Raw genomic sequence first — 24658 nt, 5'->3', positions numbered from 1 at the left:
CTTTCCAGCTGTTCCATAGCCTCCCACCCCATGAGTGGGCTGTCCCTGAGTTTCTTCTAAGTTTAAGATTGAGGGAGGGGGTGTCACAAGAGACACAATGCCTTGTTTTCCCTTCCCAGGTTGGAAGTTTCGGGAGACTTGGGTCTTTGTGTTCAGGCCTGGGTGGATGAGCCTCCCCAGGCGCCCAGGTATTCTCTTCTTTCACTGAGTGTCTCATCAGCTGGAGGTGAGCGTTTCCCCTCATCTGCAGCCTGGAATTCTTCTTGAGAATCCAGACCAACCGGCTTCAGGAACCTACCCTCTCTATTTCCCAGCGCTAGCTCCGGCTCTGGGTGAACTGTCAAGAGATGTCATTAAAACAGCCCCAAGGCAGAGAGGAGCCAGACATTTTCTGGGAGGCTAGGCTCTCTCTGGCCCTGCACCTCCAGCCAGGGCCTCTTCACTCCATCTCTTTAGTATATTATCTCTAGCTATGGGCCACGGTCAAGGATAGTGAAAGCCGGGTTGGCAGGAAGAAGAAAAAGACACAAAGCAACATTTGGCAACAATCGTTTGGAAACGCATCCTGTACAGAGGTATCTTGGGGAGTAAGAACTACTCCAGGATCTACATATACACTGACATTTTTGGTTGGCTTTGAAATAGTCTCACATATAGCCCAGGTCGACTTTGAGCTCACAGTAATCCTCTTGTTTTAGCCTCCCAGTTGCTGGGGTTACAGAAGAGGGCCAACAGACTAAGCATCCTGAGTTTTTTCCTGTTCAGATGGCAAGCCCTGGAGCCTAGCTTGGGATTTGTGCCACTTCCAACACATACCACTGGAAGTCAAAATCAAGACAGGTGTGTGGCGGGTCAGCCAAAGGCCTCACTCTGATTGTTTGTGTATCACTTGGGATACCAGAAGAGGCAGGGTTTCGAGGGGCGGGGTATTATGAGAGCACATGTGTGCCCGGGCAGATTCTAGTGAAACAGGAAAATGCCTGGTTTGCTACACTCTTGTTTTAAACCAGTCAACCCCTTTCCCCACTGTGCCAAGTTTGACTCAGTGTCTAAACCCCGGAGCCACTCCCTGGAGGCCTTGTTCCCTGCGGCTTTCGAAGTCACAACGGAGTGGTGGGGTGTGGATGTACCTCAGAGTAGACTCCCATTTAAATACCTTGGCGAGTTGAGGCCAGGCCTCTGTTTAATCATTCTATATTAATACAGAAGCAGGAAAAGGGCTAAATCACTAAAGCAAAGCATTTAGTATCGGCTTCGGCATGCAGAGCTCAGCAACCCTGGGTCGTTCACATGTTCTACTCATCCCATCCCTCTGTGTGTGAGGATCAAATGGAACCAAGGGTTCCCAAGGGCTTTTCAATCATAGAATATAATCCACAGGGGCCAATATTGTCATCTTAACCAGGTGGGACAAGATGTCCTGACACACTCTTCCTCAAACACTGAGGTCCTGAGGTGGTCAGGGCACAAAGTCTGAAGCTGGCAGATTCACAGGAGAAAGGTTCACTTCCAGCTAGAGACAGCTGTCCTGACACTCAGCCCAAACCACAACCCCACACAACCCGATCCCAATTCCTATCCCAGCCTCAAGCTCAGACCCCTCGCTAGCCCCAAAACTGATGGTGAACACAAATCCAGCTCTGGTCCTGATCAGTCATAAACACCGAGGCTCTGGGTAGACAGTATCACAGGACAGTAGACCCACACCCCAGGGCCCCTCCCTTCCTTTTTTCAAAATGCAGTGGTGGCAATGGAGGTAGTGTTGTCATGGCAACGGTCATGGTAGCTCTAGAGGGGCCTCTCCATTCTTTATTCAGTCCCAGTAAGTTAAAGGGTGAGGGTGAGCAGGACCTCCTAGGTGAGGATGCTGCTGACAGAGGGTAGCATCTCAGCCAAACGCTCCTGGATGCCCTCTTCTTGGCACAGTGAGTTGCCCTGTAGGTTGAGGAGGACTAGCCTGGGGCAGGAGACAAGAGGCTGGAGTGCTGCAGACTGCTGGAGGCCTTGGGCAGTAGAGTCAAGGAAAGCTCAGGAGTCTACCCCACCCATTGTCTGCTGCTGCATGGAAGCAAGTCTGAGGTGTCTTCCCTTCGCAGAGATTATAGAATGTCTGGCTGAAGAGGAGCTGTGGGATCACAGACAGGTGGGCAGCGCTCGCTGGCAAGTGGCCCTTAGTATTTATAAGTGGCCATGTGGAAATGCGGGTCAAAGGTGCTCTAACCCTCCATTTTCAAGAGAGATCAAAGAATTTTTAAAAATATGGAACTTTCTGGGCTACTCTGTAGTTCCTAAGAATCTCTACAGACTGGCTGGCTGTGGACTCTGGCTTGTGGAAGTCACTCTCTGCAGAACTCCAGAGTAGAAGTTAATAATAGTCGCGGACAGCCCCAGGCTGTCATCTCTCCTCAGCTCATCCTGCCCAAGCCCTGTTTCCTGTCCTGCCTTGAGATGACCCTGTCTGTGTGTGCGGTTTGTCCCCCTGCAGCCTGCTCTCTGCCCTAGAAACCAAGGCGACTGGAGGGAGGATACGGTTATTACATAGCGACAGCTCCTGCAGCCGGGGAAGGTTAGTCACACCATCCAAGTTCTCCAGGGCATTATCACTGGCCTGCAGCACCTGAGGAGCAGGAAGTTGTGGAAACGCAAGGTCAAGCAGGCAGCCTGGGACCAGTGCAAGCCATGGAGGAGCCCAGAGTGACCAGCTTAGGTGTGTGAAAAAGCTCACAGGGCCAGCCTATATAGTCAAGGGTGGTGAAGTGGTTACCTGCAGGGGTCGGAGGTCAGGAGGTCCTGCTGTAACATAGGCAAACTTCTAAGTGGAAAAGGGGCACCCCAGACAGAATGGGAGGGATGTATACTTTACCTCAAGACAGCGCAGAGCAGCCAGAGCTGGGGGCAGGGCTCGGAGTCGATTATGGGACAGGTCAAGGTGAGTGACCAAGAGCAGTTGTTCCAGATGGCAGAGCACTGTGAGATCCTAGGAGTGGGGGGAGGGGTGAAAAACTCAGCAAGCGCTAGGACATCCTTACATTACAAGACCCTTGTTAGAGGATGGCCACACGTAAGAAACAAATAGGAGTATATGTTATGTCAGGGACAGGGGACAGACAGAGCGGTGGCTAGTGAGAGGAGACAGGGAGAGGGAACCTCAAGTGTGGGGGAGGGGATAGTGGTCTGTCCTACAGCAAACAGAAAGGCAGGCGTGGGCCTACGCTGGGCTGCAGAGATGAGGCAGAACGGATTTGTTAAGACGACTAGAAACAGGAAAAGCAGAGGCTGAATGGCTCTCAGAAATCTCTGGAACTGATTCAGGTTGTAGGTTCTGAGGTCTGGTCCAGTGTGAGAAGCACAGGAACACACAGATGGGTGGTAAAAGGCTTAAAAAAAAAGTTGCTTTCAGCACTGGAATTGAACCCAAGGCCTTACCAGTGAGCTATACACTCCTAGTCCAGCTTTGATCAAACCCAGGATTTAAAACCAGAGAACAAGCAGGATGAAAAACTGACTGACAGGAAGCAAGACCTAATGACGGAGCAGGCTAAAAGAAAGATGGTGAAGTCACCCTGGTGGGGAGATAGCGGAGGAAGGGGCCTAGGGAAGCAGCCATGCTGTATCCGCACCTTGTGAGCCAGGTGCAGCACACGTACGTCAGCGTACTCCATCTTGAGAACACTGTTTTCCAGCAAGAACTTGCTGCGCAGGTCATCCAAGTAGGCTGTCCTCATCGGATCCACAGCCTGGTGGGGAAGAAGCAGACAGTTATGGGGGTTACCCACTGGGCCTCCCCTCGCCTGTCCACCCCCAGGGCTAACTTGCTTTGAGGGTATCAAAGTACTGCAGTGTTTCTTTCTCATAGAGGAGGGGGTCCAGTGCCCGCATCAGCAGGATGATGGTCAGCAGGCACCCTGGGAAGAAGGTAGAGAGAAGGTCACAGTCTCTTGAGTCTCCTCTGCTCACGGTTCCCTGGACAGGCTTTCTCGGTGTGGTTTTTGGGAGCTGGCTGAGGGGAAAGTCTCACATTTATTCTCAGGCTCCAGCTCCTGCAGCTCCTTACAGGACTCAAGCTCAGACTGTAGCACCGTGGACTTTTCTACGGACAGCTCACACCTGGAAGCGGGTAGGTCAGGGAAGGTGTATTGTCCACAGTCTAGAGTTCTATGCAATCCTCCTTCCCCTAGGCCCATGCCTCCGGCCCCAACTGCCTGGTGTCTAGAACCCTTCTCTCTGTCCATGGGCTCCTTGTCATCACCTGAATAGCTGTTCGTCAGTGGCTGAGTCTCGGCACCAGCACTCTGGGCAGCCTAGGGAAAGGTTAAGTAACAGGATGAGACACTGTGAGGAGAGGAGAGAGAAGGCTGGGGAATGGCACGCTGAGAGGAGCTTTAGACAGCATCACCTTTTAAAAGCACACATTCCTTCTGAGCATCACTTCCTGTCCAGATGACACGAAACGTGTGCTGGGGCAACTGGTCATTGAGAGAGGCAGCGGGCAGGTCACAGAGCTCAGAGCACTGGGTCAAGGAAATGTACTACTTCACTGCTTTTCTGACTGTCCCACCCTAGTCCTGCCCCAGGCCCTCATTTCTGCCCCACCAATCCTGGGATACCCAGACATGGCTGGGCCGGTTCCTGCCATCTGGAGTCCTCCACTCCACACTCAAAGGTGCCTCATCAACCATGAGTAGCAAGGTCCCCGTCCTGGAGCCCACCTGCCACGGGGAACAAAGAGAAACTTATTAGTTCTAACAGCCTCAGATTCAGGGTCTCATGACTGCACTTAAGAAAACTACTTGACTCACTATCAGGGGACGAGAAAAGCAGACTGACAGACAGGCCTCTTCCCGGCTCACATGCAGGCAGCACAGAACATCGTGGGGCTCCGCTAGGGAGAGAGAGACAGCCTTGGTTTGCCCTAAATCGGCTTCATTTCTTTCTAAGTCTCAAACGTCCTGCCCTTTCCCCACTGCTTACCCCGACCCAGGAGCCAGCGGTGATAGAACCAGGCACTCTGGTCATTGGGGTCAGTAAAGAAGGCATTTTGCACCAACTCCAGCTCTGTGGGGGCCAGGAAGGTATGGGGTTGCATCAGCATGTTGGTAGGATCCTAGACCTCCCAATAGCTCTCCCCTCCCCCCATAGCTCTCTCATTCGTACCCTGCCCTCACACAGGAACTTCAGTAAGAAGTAGGAGCTCAGTAAGGTGGATCAGAGCAGGGTGAGACAGGCATCAGGACTGAGGTGGTCCTGCAGAATCCTTACCAGGATCCTCTAAGCCACTGGTCTCCACCCTTCCTAATGCCACTACCCTTTAATGCAGTTCCTCATGTTGTGGTGGCCCTGACCCCCAACCATAAAATTATTGCTACTTCATAAATGTTAATTGTTACTGTTATGACTCATTATGCAAATATCTGATATTTCCGATGGTTTTAAGCGATCCCTGTGACAAGGTTGGTCATCTCCCAAAGGGGCTGGTCCCCACAGGTTGAGAACTGCCATCCCACTTACCTTTCAGCAGTACATTTTCAGGGAGCCGTCCCTGTGGGCCAGAGTCTGGCTGGGGGTGCAGCTGGGGCAAGAGGCAGGAGCGATAATGCCAGGAGGAATAGTTGGAGAAGTTACGGGTGATGAGGCTGTCGGTGAAGGCTAGTTCCTCTGCAGGGGCGACAGCAGCCTGTGCGGCTACAAATCTCCGATAGTCCCAGCAATGAACTGGGGTGGGGGGTGAGGGAAAGAGGAAGCAGGACAAAGAGGAACTACTCACCCAAGAGCCCCCAGAATGCCCTCAGAGAGCCCTATGCAAACTACTTAGACTGAAGTGGCTCCACCCAAGTGGATGCTGGTGCTGGATCTTGCATACCCCTCCCCACTCTGAGGACCCAGTACCAGGATGTGGGTCCCATGAAGTTTGTAGGGACAGGACTGTGGACACGTACAGTTTCGCTCATCGGCCTCGAGGAAGCGAGCACACAGCTCCAGCTCCCGGGCCCAGTTGGGCTCAGGCAGGCGACTAAGCAACCAGCAGCGGTGGTGCCAAGTGCCATAGGACTTAGGGTTCACACGCAGACAGCTCTCTAGGAAGCCTAGTTCTGCCTTCACAAGAGCAGCCAACTCCTCAGGGGACCTGTACCCCAAGAGAAAGGGGGTTAGAGCCTTCTTCCAATACCCAATCCTAATGTCTCCCTTCTTATATCTGGTCCCCCCCATACCCTGTCTCTGTACCCGGCTACCCTCCCCCAGTTCCGCCCAGGCAGGGCCAGAGCAGAGACCTGAACTACTACATACTTCTGAGTTTCTAGCTGCTGGAGCACTTCTCTGCGACAGTTCCAGAGGGTGGCAAAATCAGGGTTGGCTCCCAGAATCTGGCTTGTGAGTTCTAGCACTGATTCATCCAGCTCGCCAGCCTGCCGCTGAGAAGACAGGTTATAGGTCAGAGGCCACAGCATCTTTCCAGCTCTAGGCTGGGGGAGTTAAAAACTCAGAACCAGTCAATAGTGGCACTGTGCAACAGGTACTATGCAAAACCTTACACAGCCTAACAGGTGTTTTCTCAGTTAATCTTTGCAATACTCTTCTGCAGGCTCTGCCATCAGTAGTTCCGTTTTACAGATGAATAAACTGAGGACAGATTCAGTAACTCGCTCAAGGCAATACAGCCAACAGACAGAATCAAGATTTAGATCCCTGCAGTTTGACTCTAGGATCAAGCTTCTGGTCTCTGTGTTATAACTGGGCATTGGGACTACCTCTGAGGGCCCCACCTTCTGGAAGACAGCTTGTGTGGCTGACTGGTAGAGCTTTAGCTTCTGCTCCCGTTCTAGCCTTTTGGCCTCTGCCTGCTCTTCGGACGTCTTCACCTTCAGGCGCCCATGCTACAGGGACGGATGGGAAGATAAGAGTGCAGGTTGCCTTGCAAGGACAGACTTGCAGAAAGCCTCGCCGAGACAGCCACGCAGGATGAGGGCATGGGCATGCAGGGGCAAGGGGCTGAGTTCAGGGGTCTCACCATGGTTTCGGCTCAGCGTTGGGGACAGGGGAGGGGTCCAGAGGTAGCCTGTTCAATCTGTGGAGAGAGATGCCAATCACAGAACCCCGCCCACACAGCCCCGCCCCCAGGTGGTTCCCGGAAGCTGCCAGCAGGCCGAGGCTAAGGATCCCCGCATGTAAAAGGGGGCCGGCGGCTGGCACTGTGAGGTCAGGAGGAAGCGCTCGCCACAACCCGGGCCTCGGTTCCCACAGATCTTTCCGAAGCTCCACCTGCCAGGGCCGCCAGGGCTGAGGCCCACGCCGCGCGGGGAGAGAGAGCAGTGCCCGCCCGCCCCACGGACCCTTGCACCCCCTCCTCCACGGGCGAACCCACCGGCGCAGGGAGGAGGTGCTGGGACGTTCAACTCCGGCCGCCACAGAGTCCCAGTCTGTCTAGAGCGGCTCTGCGCCGTGTGAGGCGCGGAGACCAGGCGCTGCGCCCCCTGCAGGCCTGGCGAGGGAGCTGCGTGTGTGTCAATTAGTTTTTGTGAGCGCCCAGGTGTGTTTGAGTGACAAATGGGGACAAGCTCTTCCCATTAGCAACTCAAACTGCAGCCTGAAAGGACAGCCTCAGGACACCCCAGGACCAAGTTCTCAGGACAAAGGTGCTTTATTTGCCCCAGAGGGACGAAGTGTGGGAATAAGATAGAGACCGGAGATATGGAGAAGGGGAAAGGGAACAAGAGAGAGAGGGAACAGGTATTTCTCCCCAGAGGGGACAAAGAACCCCCTCCCGGATAAAGGGATAAAGAGGAGACAGACGTGGCAGATAGGAAAATGGCAGTTTATAAAGGTAAAAGGGGAAATCCTGTGTTAGAATGAGGTGATTAATAGTAATCGGGCATGTTTAATTAAGTGAACCAAAGAGAACCTTTGATTACTGAACTTTAATACTTTCACCGTGGTAGTCAGCCTCATGAGGACGAAGTGGCCAAACAGAGGACTGTTCCTTGTTGACTAGCTTTAGAAACACAACCTAACGGTTTTTAGCAAGGCAGAGGGAATGGGGAGTAAGACTGGCCAGAGTCCCTTCCCAGTCTAGGTGAAGAAGTTTCTCCAGCAACCTATCAGAGTTCCGGCTATCAAAAATTCTCAGGTTTCTTCCTGTTCTCTGCTTTCGTCTACATTCCTAGTTACTATCTAGAAGATGAGGACACCCAAATCTCTCTCTGGTCCAGATGTTCACAAGCATAATGATACACACACACAACACAGTGGTACTGTTTGTAATGTCAGCTTCTCAGGTTGACAAGGAGGTTCTAGAATTTTAAATAATAGTGGAACTTCTAATTTTTAAAAATTTGAGTGTCGCTGGGCAGTGGTGGTTCACGCCTTTGATCCCAGCCCTTAGGAGGCAGAAGCAGGCAGCTCTCTGGGTTAGAGGCCAGGCTGGCTTGCAGAACAAATTCTAGAACAGCCAGGGCTACACAGAAACCTTGTCTCAAAAAAAAAAAAAAAAAAAAAAAAACCAAAAAAAAATTTTTTTTAAAGTGTAGTATCACAGATATGTCAGACTAAAAGGTAAAAGGCACTATCTGGTCTCTCCCCCAAGTCAGCTTCATCCTTCTGGTTATATTAAATGACAGTAGCTGTTCTCAAACCCGTTCCGTCCCCTAATAACCATTCCAGTCCTGTTACCACTAAAGCCAATGAGATGTTCTTTGCTCTAACTACATCCTCTCTACTATCATTCACCTTGAGCTTTGGAGATAAAGTATCCATCCACTAGCTACTCAGCCCTTTCTAGGTCCTGTCACATATTTTAGGAGAAAAGGGATGCTTTTTCCAGCCTTGTGGACTTTGGTCCCAGTGGGGGAAACAGCTAAGTTACTGGTTTTCTTTGCTCCTGGCACTGTGATGGGAGCTCTGGATTTCTGATGTGTGTGAGCACACACATGATCACACACACGCATGCGCACACACACACACACACACACACACACACACACACACACACACAGAGGATCGCATGTAGAGGCCAAAGCAGAGTGATTAAAAACATGACTCAGCCTAAGCTGGTGGCTCACACCTGTAATCCCAGCACTTGGGAGGCTGAGGCAGGAGGGCCCTGAGTCTGAAGCCAGCCTGGGCTGTGTACTAACATGCCAAGTAAAAAAGTAAAAAGGCTGATTGGATGTCTTGGAGAATAGTTATAACCTCAAGATGTGGAAGGAGAGAAAGAATCCCAAGTTCAAGACCAGCCTGGGTTAGTAAAGGAGTTCCAGGTTAGTTTCTGCTACATCGTCTCAAAAGAACAAAAACCAAACCAAGCCAAAAAACAAACCCAAAATCAAACCAAACCAAAACCAAAAATCCCCAAACAAGAACAACAACAAAAACAATAATAGAAGAAAAAAAACGTATCTAGATGCTTGAGTTGACATCGTGATTAAATAAACTGTGGGTGGGAAGTGCTTTGAATAATGACATTATTGAATAAATTCTTAGTAAATAATAATATAGCAAGAATATTAGTTATTATTTTAATTTCCCTGACAAACATGCAAGAAACAGAGATTCAAAAAGATGACTAGCTTGCTGAGGGCCACCCAAGTAGTAGTCGTAAGTACCAGGTAAGACTGAACCAGGATTCTGGGCTTGTCTCCCCTCATCATTTATTTTGTTGTTGCTGCTGTTTGGCTACTTCCAGATCTTGGTTTTTGTTCTATAGGTGCTCAGACATACAACCAGATACCAGGAATAGGGTGCCAGCTGGGGAAGGCTTGCCAAACACAGCGTTACATCATAGCCGCTAAGGGAGGAGAGAAGGGGGCGGGTGAAGGTGAGGTAAGCAGGAGAGACTATTTAATAATTAGCGATCTTGAAACTGGCAAAGCTGAGTCAGGCAGGCTTGAGAGGAAGTGAGTCTTGTGAAAAACATCTGCATTCGAAAAGGTGGGGCCTGTGTTTTGGAAAGAGAAGGCAGGAAGGGCATTTCAGACGTGTGTGGCTTGCAGCCGGGGGTGAGAGACCAAACTGGCTGAGCTGGCTGGCAGAGATAAGCTAAGCCAGGTGCCCTCCTAGATAAGAATAAAAGAATTGATGACAAGCCTCTTACTTGGTGGAAAGAGGAGTTGTGGGGAGTTATATTTGGCCTTCTCTACGAGGTAGTGGGAAGCCAGCAGATGCGCTCTGGTATTTGCAGAGATTTTCCTGCTTGTTGTGAAAGCAGTGATTTGAACATCAGTAGAGACTAATCAGCTTGCTTAAAGCACTGTGGACATTAGAAGGTATCATCACCCACATCGCACACTGAGAAAACAGAGGGGGTGGAGTGCATCGGCACACACAATATTTCCAGGACCCTGAGCAGTCAGAGACTGGGTCGGGAGGGACAATGTGTCACAGAGCTGGGCTGGCATCCATGCTCCCAAGGTAGAGGGAATAAGGAAGAGGCAGGCATGGGGTCCCCTGTAACTTACCGCACTGATCTTTAGCATCAGGCCTGACCTGCCAAACTGCAAGGTTCTAGTGGTCCAGTGCCAGACAAAACAACCAAACCATGTGAAAACCAAAACTCGTGTCTGCCATCATAGAGGTAAAAGTTATTGAAGCCCTGTGTAATAGAACTCTCTGTGGCAGCATGAGCTGTCACACCTTTAATCCCAAAACTCAGGAAGCAAACACAGGTGAACCTTTATGAGTTTGAGGTCTGGTTTGCACAGTGCCACCACACCAAGGCTACATAGTGAGACCATGTACCAACCAACCCAACCAAAAAGATACCGGGTCTTTCATTAACTCTGGAGCTTGCCACTTCAGCTGGCTGTCCCTAAGCTCGTATGATATTTATTCCCTTACCCCCACTGCAGATCTTATGGGTGAATCTAGGCTTTTTTTTTACAAGGGTCCTGGATATCTGAACTCAGGCTTTCACATTCATATAGCAAGCACTTTACCCACTGAACCACCTCCCCAGCCTGCACCCCTCCCCCCCTTTCTTTTCAGTACTGGAGATCATCATAGGGCCTTGTTGGTATTAAGGAAATGGTGCCAATGAGCCATGTTCTTAGCCCTCTGACTTTCTTGGCAATGGAAAATGTTCGTTCTCTGCATTGTCTCAAACAGTTGTTTAAGTCCCATGCTGAGGTACGGCTAATGCAATAGAAGAATTTAATTTTTTTTCCTTTCTTTCCTCCTTTTTAAATTTATTTCTCAAGACACGGTTTCTCTGTATAACCCTGGCTGTCCTGGAACTTACACTGCAGGTCAATCTGGCCTGGAACTCAGAGAGATTTGCCTGCCTCTGTCTCCCTAGTTCTGAGATTAAAAGTACATACCATCACTACCGCCCAGTTGAATTGTTATTTTCTGAAAACTCTGGAATCAGGCAGTGGTGGTACACACTTTTGATCCCAGCACAGGCACATCACATGGGGATCAGAGACAGATTGATCTTTGTGTTGGAGGCCAGCCTGGTTTACACAGAGTGAGTTCCAGGACAACCAGGGCTACACAGAGACACCCTGTCTTGAGACAACCAAAAAGGGGGAGAAGGAAGAGGAGGAGAAGAAGAAAAAGAAGGAGAAAAAGGAGAAGGAGGAAGAGGAGGAGAGGAAGAAAAAGAAGAGGAGGAGGAGATGAAGAGGAGAAGGAGGAGGAAGAGAAGGAGAGGAAGAAGATGAAAAAGAAGAAGAGGAAGAGGAGAAGGAGAAGAAGAGAAGGAGGAAGAGGAGGAGAGGAAGAAGAAGAGGAAGAAGGAGAAGGAGAAGAGGAGGAGGAGAAGGAAAAGGAAGAAAAAGAAGAAGGAGGAGGAGGAAGAGGGAGGAGAAGGAGGAGCAGGAGAAGGAGAAGAAGAAGGAGGAGGAGGAGAAGGAGGAAGAAGAAGAAGAAGAAGAAGAAGAAGGAGAAGGAGAAGGAGAAGGAGAGGGAGAAGAAGAAGAAGAAGAAGAAGAAGAAGAAGAAGAAGAAGAAGAAGAAGAAGAAGAAGAAGAAGAAGAAGAAGAAGAAGAAGAAGAAGAAAGAGATTAAATAGCCACTGGGAGGGAGCCCATGGGAGCCTACAGAAGGGACCCTTCACTGTCACTGTCCGGACAGGGAAGAAGATATACTACTTCTTTCTTAACTGGTATACTGGGGACAGGTGACTGAGCATAGCTGTTTGGCATAGCCAGCCAGAGTCGAGGCTTTGAACCTAAAACTGGAGTAAGTGTTTCCTAGACTCAGGTTAAACCAAAAACACTTACTAAAAATTTAATTGTTGATATGTAATGATTTTTTTCTTTAAAATTCTGTTGTTTCTTTTATTTTTCCTACAGTTGTCAAAGAAGAATAACATATACATACCTTAAGAGTACACATATCATACTATTGCAAATCTGATCCTTCTATTTAAAATTCTCCCAGGCACAGAGGAGAGATTGGGTTAGTGAGGGACTAGGAATGTATGGGGTGATTAGAAATCGTTCTCAGTGGGATACAGGCAGAGCTTGTCAGTCAGAGCCGTGTGGGCGGGGGAAGGGCTAGCAGTCAGACCAGACTTCTGGTAGACAGATAGGAAGAGGACCCATGACCAGATCATAAAGATGGTGAGCTTCCAAGATGGCTGGCTTCTTCTTTACCCTCCCCTCCTGAAACAAACAAACAAACAAACAAACAAACAAACAAAACCCTTACAACTTCAAACAAAGGCCTGGTGGACTTTCTCTCCCAACAATAGGGCTCCCTGCCTGTGGTACAGCCTGATAAGACCAAGGCTAGACCTTATACATGTAGTCCAAATCTGTGAGCCCACTGGCCTCTCTGTTTTTATTCAGATTGATCAATCCTAAACTGGGGGAGGAAGACTCCCCTCCAAGACCCTTAAGGCGGCCAGACCTCAAGGACAGACTGGCCTTCGGCTCTGCAGACGGTCCTCGGCTTGCTGCATGGGCGTCCTGGCCCTGGATGTAAAGCCTTCTTTACTGACTCCCGCCTTCTGTCTGCTGCGCTTGAGATCTCTCCTGCTGCCACCTGTTGAGCTCCATATTTCTCTCACCCTTTGATTCTTTAATTGGCAAAGAAAAATGAACCCAATCAAGATGCCTGGATGGTAACAGGTGTGCTTCGAGGGCGGGGAAGGGCACCTGCTCCGGAGGAATGACAAGAAGGGCCGGGAGTAGATAGGATCAGGAGACTCCAAGAGTTTATAAAGGAGACATCTGAGAATTTCGTTTCCATGGAGCTGTTGGAAGGTGGCAGGGAGGGCGGTGTGAGAGGAGAAAGGACCACTTCTACCCTGTTGGGTTAGACGCGGGGGTGCCCTGGGGCGCAAGAAACAGTTGCCTGGAGAGAGGTCAGAGCAGAAGAGGTCGGCGTGGGTGTCAGGCATGTGCACTGCACATAGTAATTACACCGTGGCAGGGAATGTGCCATCCAGGGAGAAGGAAGATGAGGGAACCCACAAATGAGCTTTGGTAGAGTCGTGGTTAGGGCAGGGCTGGGAGTGCTGGCTGGATGGAGCAGCTTCACTGGGGAAGCAGAGAGAAGTGAACAATGAAGAGAGAGGGTGTCTGTGTTCCCCAAGCCATTATCCATGGCCACAATTATAGCTGGTCCGGCAAGGAGATGGACTCTGCCCGAGGCTGTGTGCTCAGAGGTGATCGAGTCTGGTGTCCGGCCTGTCAGATTCCAGGAGACACTAGCTTCCGTTCTCTCCAGCGTGAGAACTTGCACTTTACTAAAACAGACGAAGGCAGGAAATGTGGGAGGAAGCGAGCAGCGGTGTGCTGGAGGTTTCTGGGCATGTTGAGGAGTTGCTTCCTACCTTGGGGATAGGGGAAGCAAGCGGAAAGGGGACCGGGCCTGGTGTTGCTTAGCAGGTCTCAAGTGCTTAGACATTTGCATACGCAGGCTCCGGGAGGACCTGAGAAGTCAAAGGTTGGCAAGTGTGGGGCTGTAACTAGGTTACAGGAAAGGAATTGGGAGAGGAAAAACTGAGTAGACATCTGCTGTGCAGCAGGCTGGGAGCCTTCCTTCTCTGGGCTCTGGGGAAAAAGCGCCTGGTTGTTATTTTCTGTGACTGATCTGCCTCTGCACTCAGCTACAGAATCTTGTAACCCTGGCCTCTACTGAGCAAGGTGTCAGAGGAGGAGGGCCCACCGAGTTCCCAGCAGCTCAAAGATGCTCAGCAAAGAAAGTCGTGCACCCGGTGAACTGGAGGTGGAGGGTAGGGATGGAGTCAGGTTTCTGAATCACAGTGCGTCTGTATTGATTAGCAGTCTTATCAGCATAGATTAGCCTCAGGGTGGCGAGCTAGGTGGGGCTGCATCAGATAACACTAACTAGTGTCTAAGTCAGTTTTGTGCCAGGCCCCTGGGGATGGCATTTTTTTTTCCAGTGACGGATAAATACTGGATTATGGGATGGCCAGTTTGTTGGGATGGATTTGATAGCTTGAATAATTTCAAAGTCAAGGTCTTTGGTTCTCAAATAGTTTTGCATCAGAGCAGCGGTGTGGGAGGTGCAGTGACCCAGGAGCTTGAGATGGCAGGGGTCCTGGCAGCCTCAGAGTTGCATTCTGCTTAGCAGAGCACAGTGTGTCCTTGATTGGTTCTAAGGGAGCTTTAGTGCCCAGAGTGGGAGGGCTCCTAGGCCCCAGGCTCCGTGGCAGTTATGTGCAAGTATAAGAGGCACAGAAATAGCCTATAGTCAGAAGAGAAAAGTCAGGATGGTAAGGAGAGTCCATGACCTTAGAGGCTGAACTAGAAGTCTCAGGTGGCAGAAGATAAGTTTTCAAAATCTTTTTTAAAAATATTTATTTATTTGTTTATTTTATATATATGTACACTGTAACTGTCTTCAGACACACCAGAATCTCAAACACAATCAGATCTCATTGCAGATGGTTGTGAGCCACCATGTGGTTGCTGGGAATTGAACTCAGGACCTCTGGAAGAACAGTCAGTGCTCTTAACCACTGAGCCATCTCTCCAGCCCAAGTTTTCAAAATCTTGACACAGTAGCTACACTAAACCCCTGTGTGTATGTGTGTATGTGTGTGAGTGATTGAGTGTTTGTGTGTGAGTGAGTGTGAGTGTGTGTGTGTGTGTGTGTGTGTGTGTGCTGAGTACCAGAGGTATGTTGGATCCCTGGAGCTGGAATTACAGGCAGCTGAGAGCTACATGATCTGGATGCTGGAAACTGAACTCTGGTCCTCGACATGAGGAACACAAGCTCCTCACTCCTGTCCTATAGATGGAGTTTCAGGACTGCAAGGGTTACACAAAAATAACCCTGTCTCAATAAATAAATAAATAAATAAATAAATAAATAAATAAATAAATAAAAGAAAAAAAAGGGAAGAAAGAAAGCAAGGAAGAAAGACAAAGACAGAGGTAATAGAAGACATCCAGGGACCAGCGTTTCCTCCCCTGAGCTTTCCAATATTCTGATTGTGAAGAGCGGATGACTTGGCTCACAAATGTCTGTATTTCAGTCCTTCCGTGAAAGTTCTAAGGTTCTTTGAAAACTGGGATTCTTTCTAGCATCCTGATACCCCAGTTCCTTCTGAGTCAGTCTGGGGAAATCTCTTGATGACCAATGGTATTACTCTGTGCACACAGCGTACATCCTGGCTAGGGAAGCCAGTGAATAAAGGGCTGAGCCTAAAAGCCTAAAGGACCCCACAGGGAAAGTCCCTGGGGCAGAGAGCATCCTGTCTCACCTAGGAAGTAGTAGGTACTGACTCAGGCTGCTGGGAAATAAGACTGAAGAGCTCAAAAGACTCCTGGAGCCAGAACTTGAGCCCCCGCCATGGGAGCTAGACTCTGCATTGTGGCTGATGAGGCTGAGGACTGTGCTTAAGATTGTGCTGTAGGGTTGGGAATATGGCCAAGGTGCCTATTGCCCGGCAGCCTGGCAAAGCTGTTGAGTAACTTTAGCATGGCACTGTTGAATTTAGTTTAGGACACATACAATGTTAGTACGAGGAAGCAAGATTTGACTCTAGCCAAGGAACAGGAGGAGAGACTGTGGGCACTTGGGGAATGTGTGCTCTTTGACTTGGAGGTGAGCTCAGAGGATAAATGTTTGCTCTTTCCTGTCTCATCCAGTCATTGTACAGTGGTAACTGAGGGCCTTGAACTGATCTATGGCCATGACAAACAGAGACAATCCCTGCCTACAGCAGGGCTGTCCAACTGATGGAAATCATCCCATAAGCAAAGGAGCATGGTGCTGGGTGTGCACTGAGTTGGGGGACTGAGCTATCTAGGACTAAAGTAGGCTTCTTGCAAGAAGACAGCCCAGAGGTGGGCTGGCTTGGGGGCTTGTTTGCACACCTTCTCTGTGCCTCTTGGCAGCAGGTCCTGTGGTGCCGTGACTACATTTTAGTTCATCATGTGAGGTGCAGTACTCTGCTTCCATCTCGGTTGCAAACTACCCAAAGAGATTCATTTGCCTGTATTTCCCTTCCTCATCGAGGTTCCTTCACCATAGCAGTTACTCAGTAAACATAATTCAGCTAGTCTGAAATGACTGGGTACCAGCACTATTCCACAAAGTGATCCAAGAGCCCTGCTCTCATAGATCTACATTCTAGTCAGGGAGACAGACTTTGGAGAAGAAAATGTATACAGCAGGTGACTTCAGAGCAGCATAAGCATCCCGAGGAAATCAAACCCTATATTGAACATAGCTGGCTGGGCTTTGTAACTACACGGGGAGGGGGGTGTCTTGGAAAGGAGTGGAAAGATACTCAGTGGTTAAGAATACTTGCTGTGGGCCAGAGAGATGTCTCAAGAGCACTGACTGCTCTTCTAGAGGTCCTGAGTTCAATTCCCAGCAACTACAGGGTGGCTCACAACCATCTGTATGGGATCTAATGCCCTCTGGTGTGTCTGAAGAGAATGACAGTGTACTCACATACATACATAAAAAAAAAAAAAAAAAAAAAAAAAAAAAAAACCACTTGCTGTCCTTCCAGAGGACCTGGGTTCAGTTCCCAGCACCCATGTTGGGTGGCTCACAACTTCCTAACTCTAGAGCCAGAAGATCCAATGCTCCTGGCATCTGTGGACACATTGTGGAATAGACTCACACAGACATATACACATTAATAAGTCTTTATTAAAAAGAAAGCTAAGTACTACTAAAGTTGTTTTAAAAGGCTATAAGAAAGCATTATTTTATATACTCACCTAATAATACATATACAAGGGGCTCGAGAGATGCCTCAGCAGATAAGAACACTGGCTGCTCTTCCAAAGGACCCAGGTTCAATTCTCAGTACCCACATGGTTCAAACCATCTGAAACTCCAGTACTAGAGTATCTGACATCCTCTTCTGGTTTCTGTGTCCACTGTACGCTTGTGATACACAGACATACATCCACGCACAACATCCATTTGTGTAAAAATAAAAGCAAATTTAATTATACATGTTTATGCAGATGTGTATTACATATATACAAATATATTTGTATGTTTACATATTTGTGTATGCACTTCATATATATGTGAAGTATATATACACACTAGGCTGGTTAGTCTCATGTCAACTTGACACACAGACTAGAGTTATCTTAAAGGAGAAACCTTGATTGAGAAAATGCCTTCATAATATCCAACTGTGAGGCATTTTCTTTTCTAACCTCTTCCCCCACACCTCCCCAAGACAGACTTTCTCTGTGTAGTCCTGGCTGTCACTGTAGACCAGGCTGGCCTTGAACTCACAGAGATACATCCTAGCTGTATGAACCACAATGATGACAGGCCTGGCAAGATGTCCCCAATGGTGTAATAGTGGCACTTAAGCCTTGGGTGTAACCAAACTGAACAACTGTCTGACTGCACTCAAGCATGATCCATAGGAGGAAAATCATTCTTGGTATTGTAAACCCAGCCAACTGCCACTGGTTGGAGCGTCATAGACCCCAGAAGAGAACCTACTGCTGCCATTCCCTGAACAAATATAGTTTCTAACAATATTCTAGATACTTACCCCTGTAACCACAGACAAGTTGTACCTCTTACTTCTCACCAAAGCTGCTTTATTTTCCAGTAGATGGAGGGTTCTTTCTACAGAGATCCTCAACTGGTCAAAAGACAGAGAATAAGTGAGCGTTATACATTTACAGTGCAGCCCCCTATACCTCAGGCTAGGGAGAAACCAGGGAGGAGGAACAGAAAGACAATAGCCAGAGGAGAGGGCACCTGCTGTGCAATGGTGTCTAGACATAGGACGGGGAAGCTGCAACTATGAAGTCTCAGCAATATGGTCACTTACACAACATGCATAATGCCAGTGCCAACAGGGGAAATGTCACAAGGTCCCACCCCTAGATGAAGAGCTACAAGGAATCAAAGGCTGCCAAGGGAGGGAGAATTGATCTCCTTTAAAGATGAGCTCCCCAATAGGTTATCCAACCCCAAGTGGTGGCCCCTAAACACATGGACATAAGAGCAACATTAAAAGGGAGTTGAGGGAACTGGAGGAAATTGGAGGAGGAGAGAGAAGGGTAGACATGATAATATAATACTCAAGCATGAGAATCTCAAAAGAAAAAAAAAAAAGCCAGGTATGGTGGTGTACACCTTTAATCCCAGCATTTGGGAGGCAGGGGCAGGTGGATCTCTGTGAGCTTGAGGCCAGCCTGGGCTACCGATTGAGTTACTGGACAACCAGGGCTGAATATTTGGTGAGCCATGGCTGCTAGAGCAAAACAGGTTGTACCTCCCTGGGCTGGTGAGGGATTAAGAGAGAAGCTGGGCATATCAGGGGTGATGACGAGAAGCCTGGGCCAGGTGAGTCAGGCGGGGTGGGTACTCTAGTTCTCACAGGAACACCGAGAGGGAGCAAACCGGGTGTGGTGTGGAAGCTTAGAACTCCCAGTGAAGAAGGAGAACGCTTGCTCAGGATTGCTGACGGAAGCAAGGCTGTGTCACTGCATTTCCCTTGTACACCATGACTCAGGCTAGTGCTTTGGCACAGAGATAAGGAAGACTGGAAGGACCCAAGAGACATTCATGGCTCCCACAGCTGATAGCCCTATTGACCGGGAAGTAATCTCCCAATCCCCAGGTCCCTGAGCAGGCAAGAAGAATTGATGGGTTTAGGAGGCAGGAGCTCTCAGAAAGCTAGTACCTGGGAATGGATCCTGCCACAGGCTGCCAACCCACCCAAGGGGGGGGCTCTCATTGGTTCTCCCCAGATTTGCGAGGTTGAGGTTAGCCACACTCTGGATGGCTTAGCACTATTCATTTCCGTGCTTCAGGATATAGACGTCTGCTTGGGGGGAACGTAGCAACAGGGGAAGTAGGAATGAGAGCCCCAAGACTGGCTGGGGTATGGTTTCTCAGTCTCACCGAGGAAGTAGATAAGGATATCCATGTCTCTCATTCTAGTCAAGACCCAAGTGGATGCCACAGGAAAAAATTCCCAGAAGGGGGCAAAAGCAAGGTCAGAAACCCAGAAGCTTCTGGAAGGCTGAGATGGACTTTGCAGAATGAATTATGGCAGGCAGAAATAGGCCTAGGAGTTAGGCTGGGGGCCTGAGGGCCCTGGGAAGTAAGTGGTACTGGAGACATGCTCAAGTAGAGATTTGGAGGAAAGAAAGTGTGGCGGGACCTAGGGACGGCCAAGACTGAATTTAGCTAGGAAGGTCCTGGAAGGGAATAAACTGATTTTGTACAATTGTCTATTAACCTCAACATTCCCTCTGCAGAAAACACACACACACACACACACACACAAAGCTCTCCAAAGTCAAAACCAAACAGGAAGCTAAGCATCAGAGAGGCCTGATGCAGCAGAAAGAGCTTGCATTCTGGATCACATATATTTGGTTGAATCCAGCCTCTTCTGTTGCAAAGAGCTGCAAACCTGCACAAGCTGCTCAACTCTTCTAAGCTGTGGTTTCCTTTACTGCAAAGCCTTGCTTTACAGGGCAGGCGAAAGATGGACTGGGATTTTTGGCAGAAGAAACATCTTCTAAGTACCACTATTTCGTTTCCAGTCTTCATTTAATCATAGGGCACAGTCAGTCTTATGCCCTAGAGAGCTGGGGATGTCCCTGTAGCTGCACAGCTTCTGTTGTAAACAGTTTTCTTAGTCTGGACATCTCAGGGACAGCTCCATCTTGTGGGCAGGGTCAAAAAAGTTCAGGTTCCCAGGCCTAGGAATGAACATCTATTCCATTTCTCCAAATGTTTTCTTAATTGTCTATCAACTGGTAAGGGATATAGAAATTGCTGTTATCTAAACCAAGATGCATACGTTGTAAAAAATACACAACCAATAGCCTGCTCTTCCCTAATTAGCTATATGCAGCTGACCTGCTCCTTTGACCCTACATCACTCTGAGCTCCAGACCTAATATCTAGGAGAATGAGTTAAGAATCTTGAAGCCAGGCGCCCTGGATACAGCCCAGACTCCAATGGGCACTGCCTTGCTTAGCCCAAAATGTCAAAACACGATTAGATATCACTGCAGCTCTTCCCAGCTACCCCTTGCTTTGTGTTCCAAACCCTTAAATATGTTGTACAATTTCCCTCCGGGAACTTGGCTCAGATCCTGAACTGGTTGACTCCCTGAGTCAGAAAATAAAGCTTTCATTTTTAAGTTTCTGAATGTGAAGTGAGTTTTCTTGGCTTCCATCCCAAACCCGACAAGATCTAGGTAGTCACCGCCAGCTCCTAATAAACTCCAGCTGTCCCTTTATGCTAAAGTGACAGGAAAGTTGAGTTATCCATGTTCCTCAGGCACAGGCCCTTTGAGGGAGGTTCAGGCATTGTCTGTTTCTGCTTTTTTGTTTCCTCTGGAACTACCTCTCCAACAAGAGGAACATCAAGCCCTCCTCACCGGGCATAGTACTTACAGACCGAGGTTACATGAAGTTGCCTCATTTCTTCTCTTTGCCTCTTCTTCTGATTCCCCATTATCAAATTAAGGGCAGGCAGACCTGTGATTCCTTGGCTTAACTCTAAGCAGAGCCTGGAGCCGAACCCTGGCTAGAGAAACCTGCTCATCTCCCATCCACGGGCTGAGTCCCCTAGGTGCTGTGAGGCGAGAGTAGGAGGCAGCAGCAGCCCACTGAGACGTACAGGCCTCTCTGTCTGTCCTGGTGTGCTTTCTGCTGCTGTGATAAACACCATGACCAAAAGCAGCTTGAGGAGGAAAAGGTTAATCTGAGTGTCACTGTTACACTGAAGTCTGTCACTCCCAGGGAAGCCAAGGCAGTGCTGAAGCAGAGATTATGGTGGAAGGAGGCTGCTTACAGCTTGGTTTTCATGCCTTGTTCAGCTCATTTATGACACAAACCCAGCACCACCTGCCCCGGGATGGAACCGTCCACAGTGGTCTGGGTTCTCCCACACCTAACATTAATCAGGAAGATGGCTCTCAGACATGCCCGTAGCCAGTCAGACAGAGGTGATACCTCAGTTCAGTTTGTGTCATGTTGATAAAGCTGATCCCTGCACAGGACACTTATGACCAGAGTGTAGCTTAGTGCATGGCCTCTGAGGGCCATGTCTTAGCGTGACCCTAGCTCCTTGAAGAGCCTTCCTGTGTCGCTTGAAAGTTTGCTTTGCTTTCCAGCCTGACCTGATAAAAGCCCTTGACCTATTCTTAGGCCATTTACTAAAAAGAGCAACAGGATGATCTCTTCCAAGCGGGAGCATGTTTCAAGGACCTGAGAGCCCTTCTGGGAAACAGACTCAGGAGATCTGATGCCCTCTTCTGGTGTGTCTGAAGACAGCTACATACATAAAATAAATCTTAAAATGTTTTCTGTTTGCACTGTGTTCAAATCATTATCAGTAATCACCCACAATTTCTGACTCTTGATCTAGCCATTTCTTTATTGTTCTTCTTCAGTAATGTTTACTTATATAACCACAATCTGTTGTTACATTCAAAGGTTAATACCAAACATAAAAATTGGAATAGAGGCTACATTATTTTTTTTAAAGATTTATTTATTGTGTAGACAATAGTCTCCCTGCATGTGTGCCTGCACACCAGAAGAAGGCACCAGATCTCATTACAGATGGTTGTGAGCCACCATGTGGTTGCTGAGAATTGAACTCAGGATCTCTGGAAGAGCAGTCAGTGCTCTTAACCTCTGAGTCATCTCTCCAGTTCCAGAGTCCACATTTAAAAAATGAAAATCAAAACTACCTAATACTTGCCTGTGTTGAAATTTCTCTTCCTCCTCTTTCTGTCTCTCTGTCCCTCTCCCTCCTTCTTATCTTTTTTTTCTCTCTCTTTTCCATTTCTCTTCATTTTGAGGCAGGGTCTTCTTATGTATTCAGAACGACAAATGATCTAGAACTTACTAAGTAGCCTAAGCTGGCCTCCGTCACCCCAATCCCGGGGGACATATGTGCTCCATCACGTTCAACTTCAGTAAACAGTTGTTTACTGTTGATCCATCCTTAGTCCCTGTTCATTCCTGGGCAAATCTAACTTCCTTTGCAGCTCAGCATGAGGCTCTGGACATGATCCTCAGATGGAAGCACCCACACCATGTATCGGGGGGTTGGAGGGGAGCTTAGATATGTCAGGTGGGAACTCAGGGCAGACAGAGATGGATGTTGATACTGTTGGCTCCTTGAAGTCAGGAACACAGGCAGAAGCAAACTTACAAGAGAAAGCTGCGGTGGAAAAGAATGTCATAACCCCCCAGGAAGGTAGACCCTGCTAGAACAGGGGAGGGGAGACTAGTATGATTCCTCCTGTTCCTTAGCATCCTAACCCTACTCTGGGTCTCAGCATGGTTGTCTCTCTCCCAGCCCTCCTGTCCCCCCCCCCCCGCCCCGAAGACAGGGTCTCTCCACATTTCTGTCCTGGAAATCACTATATACTCATTATGTAGAACCACCATGCCATACGGGTGCTGGGAACTGAACCCAGGTTCTCTGCAAAACCTCTAAGTACTCTTTTTAAAAAATTTTAATATTTATTTACTTATTTAATGTATGTGAGCACCCTGTAGCTGTCTTCAGACACACCAGCAGAGGGCACTGGATCCCATTACAGATGGTTGTGAGCCACCATGTGGTTGCTGGGACTTGAACCCAGGACCTCTGGAAGAAAAGTGAGTGCTTTAACCACTGAGCCATCTCTCCAGCCCCTGCAAATACTCTTATTGGCTGAGGCATTCCTAATTTTTGGCACCCCTAATTTATCTGACTAGAAGGGGAAGGTCATATCCATGTTGGGAGCTGGCTGGTGAGGAGAGCAGGCTCAGTAGAGGTCTGTAGGCTGTCAGAGTTCCCCCTGCCCTTTTCTCAAGCCCTTCCCTCTTATCCCCTGCTGGTAGGGTGGGGGTTTCTGATGACAGAAGCCTTTACCTGAAGACCAAGAAGAAATGGAGAGGTGGAGTGGGGGTGCGGTACAGAGCCAGACCTGAACTTGGACACTGCGAAATGCCATCGGTACCAAGTTGAACTTTCTACTTTGAATATGTCTGTCTGTAGAGAATGGGTTCTTCCCATGGCTACCTCTGGGCTGGGCACGGGGTACTTTGGAGACAGAGTAGGACATTTTCCCCTTTATGCTTTTCAGGCCACGGTCACAGCATGGGACAGCAGCAGTCTTGTTCTGGCTCAGCTCCGGTCTGTAGACACCACTTCCTGCACTTCCCTCAGCCCACACCTATGTATCAACATACTGCTGGTGACAGTGACACTAGGCCAGGTTCCCATGACTACAACCTCTTCTCCCTCTGCCCACACTCCTGGGAGCTTCCTCTACTACAAGTCTGATCATGCCAATCTTCCTGCAGCTGGCAATGTTTACCCACCTCCTGAGGAAGCGTTTCCATTTTGGGGCCTGATAAATGTCCACAGTCTGTCACTCTTGCAGAACTGCCCTTGGCTTCCTAGAAATGCCTGGCTCTGGGAGGCAGCCCTAAAGGGTCCATGTACTTATTTCTGCAGAAGATGACTTTTCAGGTGATCCCGTCCCAGGAGGAAGGGCAAGGGTGCCACCACCACCAGCTCCTTCCGTCTAATTGGAAGCAGACAGTATCTTCTCTCCCTGTTCCAGGAAGTTAAACACGCCATGGAGCTGCCTGTGCCGGAAGCCCAGAGGCAGCAGGGATTGTTGGAAAGACAGTGAACTGGAGACTGGGAGATGCTAGTCCACTAGCAGGAGAGAGGGGTCTTATGAGGAAGAGCAGGGGCAGCTCGGAAGGTGACTGGAGGGACTGGAGCCCTTTAGAACCTAGACATTTGATTCTCATTTTATTTTTTGAGACAGGATCTCACTTTGTATCCCTGGTTGGCCTGGACCTCTCTACATAGAAAAGGCTGGCCTCAAACTTACAGAGATTCATCTGTCTCTGCCTCTTGAGTCCTGCGATTCAAAGTGTGTGCCACACATCATGCCTGGCCCTACTTTCAATTTTTAAATTAAATTAATTTTAATTAAGTTTTTGAGGCAGAGTTTCGCTGTGTAGCTCTGTCTGTCCTGGAACTCGCTGTGTAGGCTATAGGGGAATTCACCACTCTAGCTAGCTAATATGATTATCTGGTATGTGTGTTCACATGTGCATGTGAATGTGAGTGGACACATGACAATCCTGGCTGTCACCTCCACCTTGTTCCGGCAGGGTCTTTAGCTGTTCACCATAACTGTGCACGGGGCTGGCTGGCAGGACAGCTTGCAGGGGTTCCCCCACTCACACCTCCTCCTGCACACAGGCT

The 24658-nt window shown here is 48.8% G+C and overlaps 1 protein-coding gene across 2 annotated transcripts; it reads right to left on the bottom strand.

The window, feature by feature from the left end:
* Positions 1-718: 718 nt before the first annotated feature.
* Positions 719-7408, bottom strand: RABGGTA (Rab geranylgeranyltransferase subunit alpha). 2 transcript variants are annotated; one of them, XM_080925907.1, is made up of 17 exons: positions 7361-7408; positions 7007-7063; positions 6762-6872; positions 6286-6410; positions 5937-6124; positions 5509-5712; positions 4972-5055; positions 4800-4882; positions 4608-4709; positions 4397-4502; positions 4250-4301; positions 4019-4107; positions 3817-3905; positions 3621-3737; positions 2864-2977; positions 2530-2617; positions 719-2003 (listed from the first exon to the last, which is right to left on the bottom strand). In XM_080925907.1, exons 2-17 carry the CDS (start codon positions 7007-7009, stop codon positions 1855-1857), a joined length of 1704 nt encoding a protein of 567 aa, XP_080782033.1. In that variant the 5' UTR covers positions 7010-7063; positions 7361-7408; the 3' UTR covers positions 719-1854. The 2 variants fall into 2 exon arrangements, with proteins under 2 accessions (XP_080782033.1, XP_080782034.1); XM_080925908.1 differs by having other exon boundaries at positions 3648-3737.
* Positions 7409-24658: the final 17250 nt, after the last annotated feature.

The sequence above is a fragment of the Micromys minutus genome (genome assembly GCF_963924665.1).
Source record: "Micromys minutus genome assembly, chromosome: 12".
In the NCBI taxonomy this organism is placed as follows: Eukaryota; Metazoa; Chordata; class Mammalia; order Rodentia; family Muridae; genus Micromys; species Micromys minutus.
Note: the sequence above shows the minus strand (reverse complement) of the source record. Positions and strands in the feature narration are given on the sequence as shown.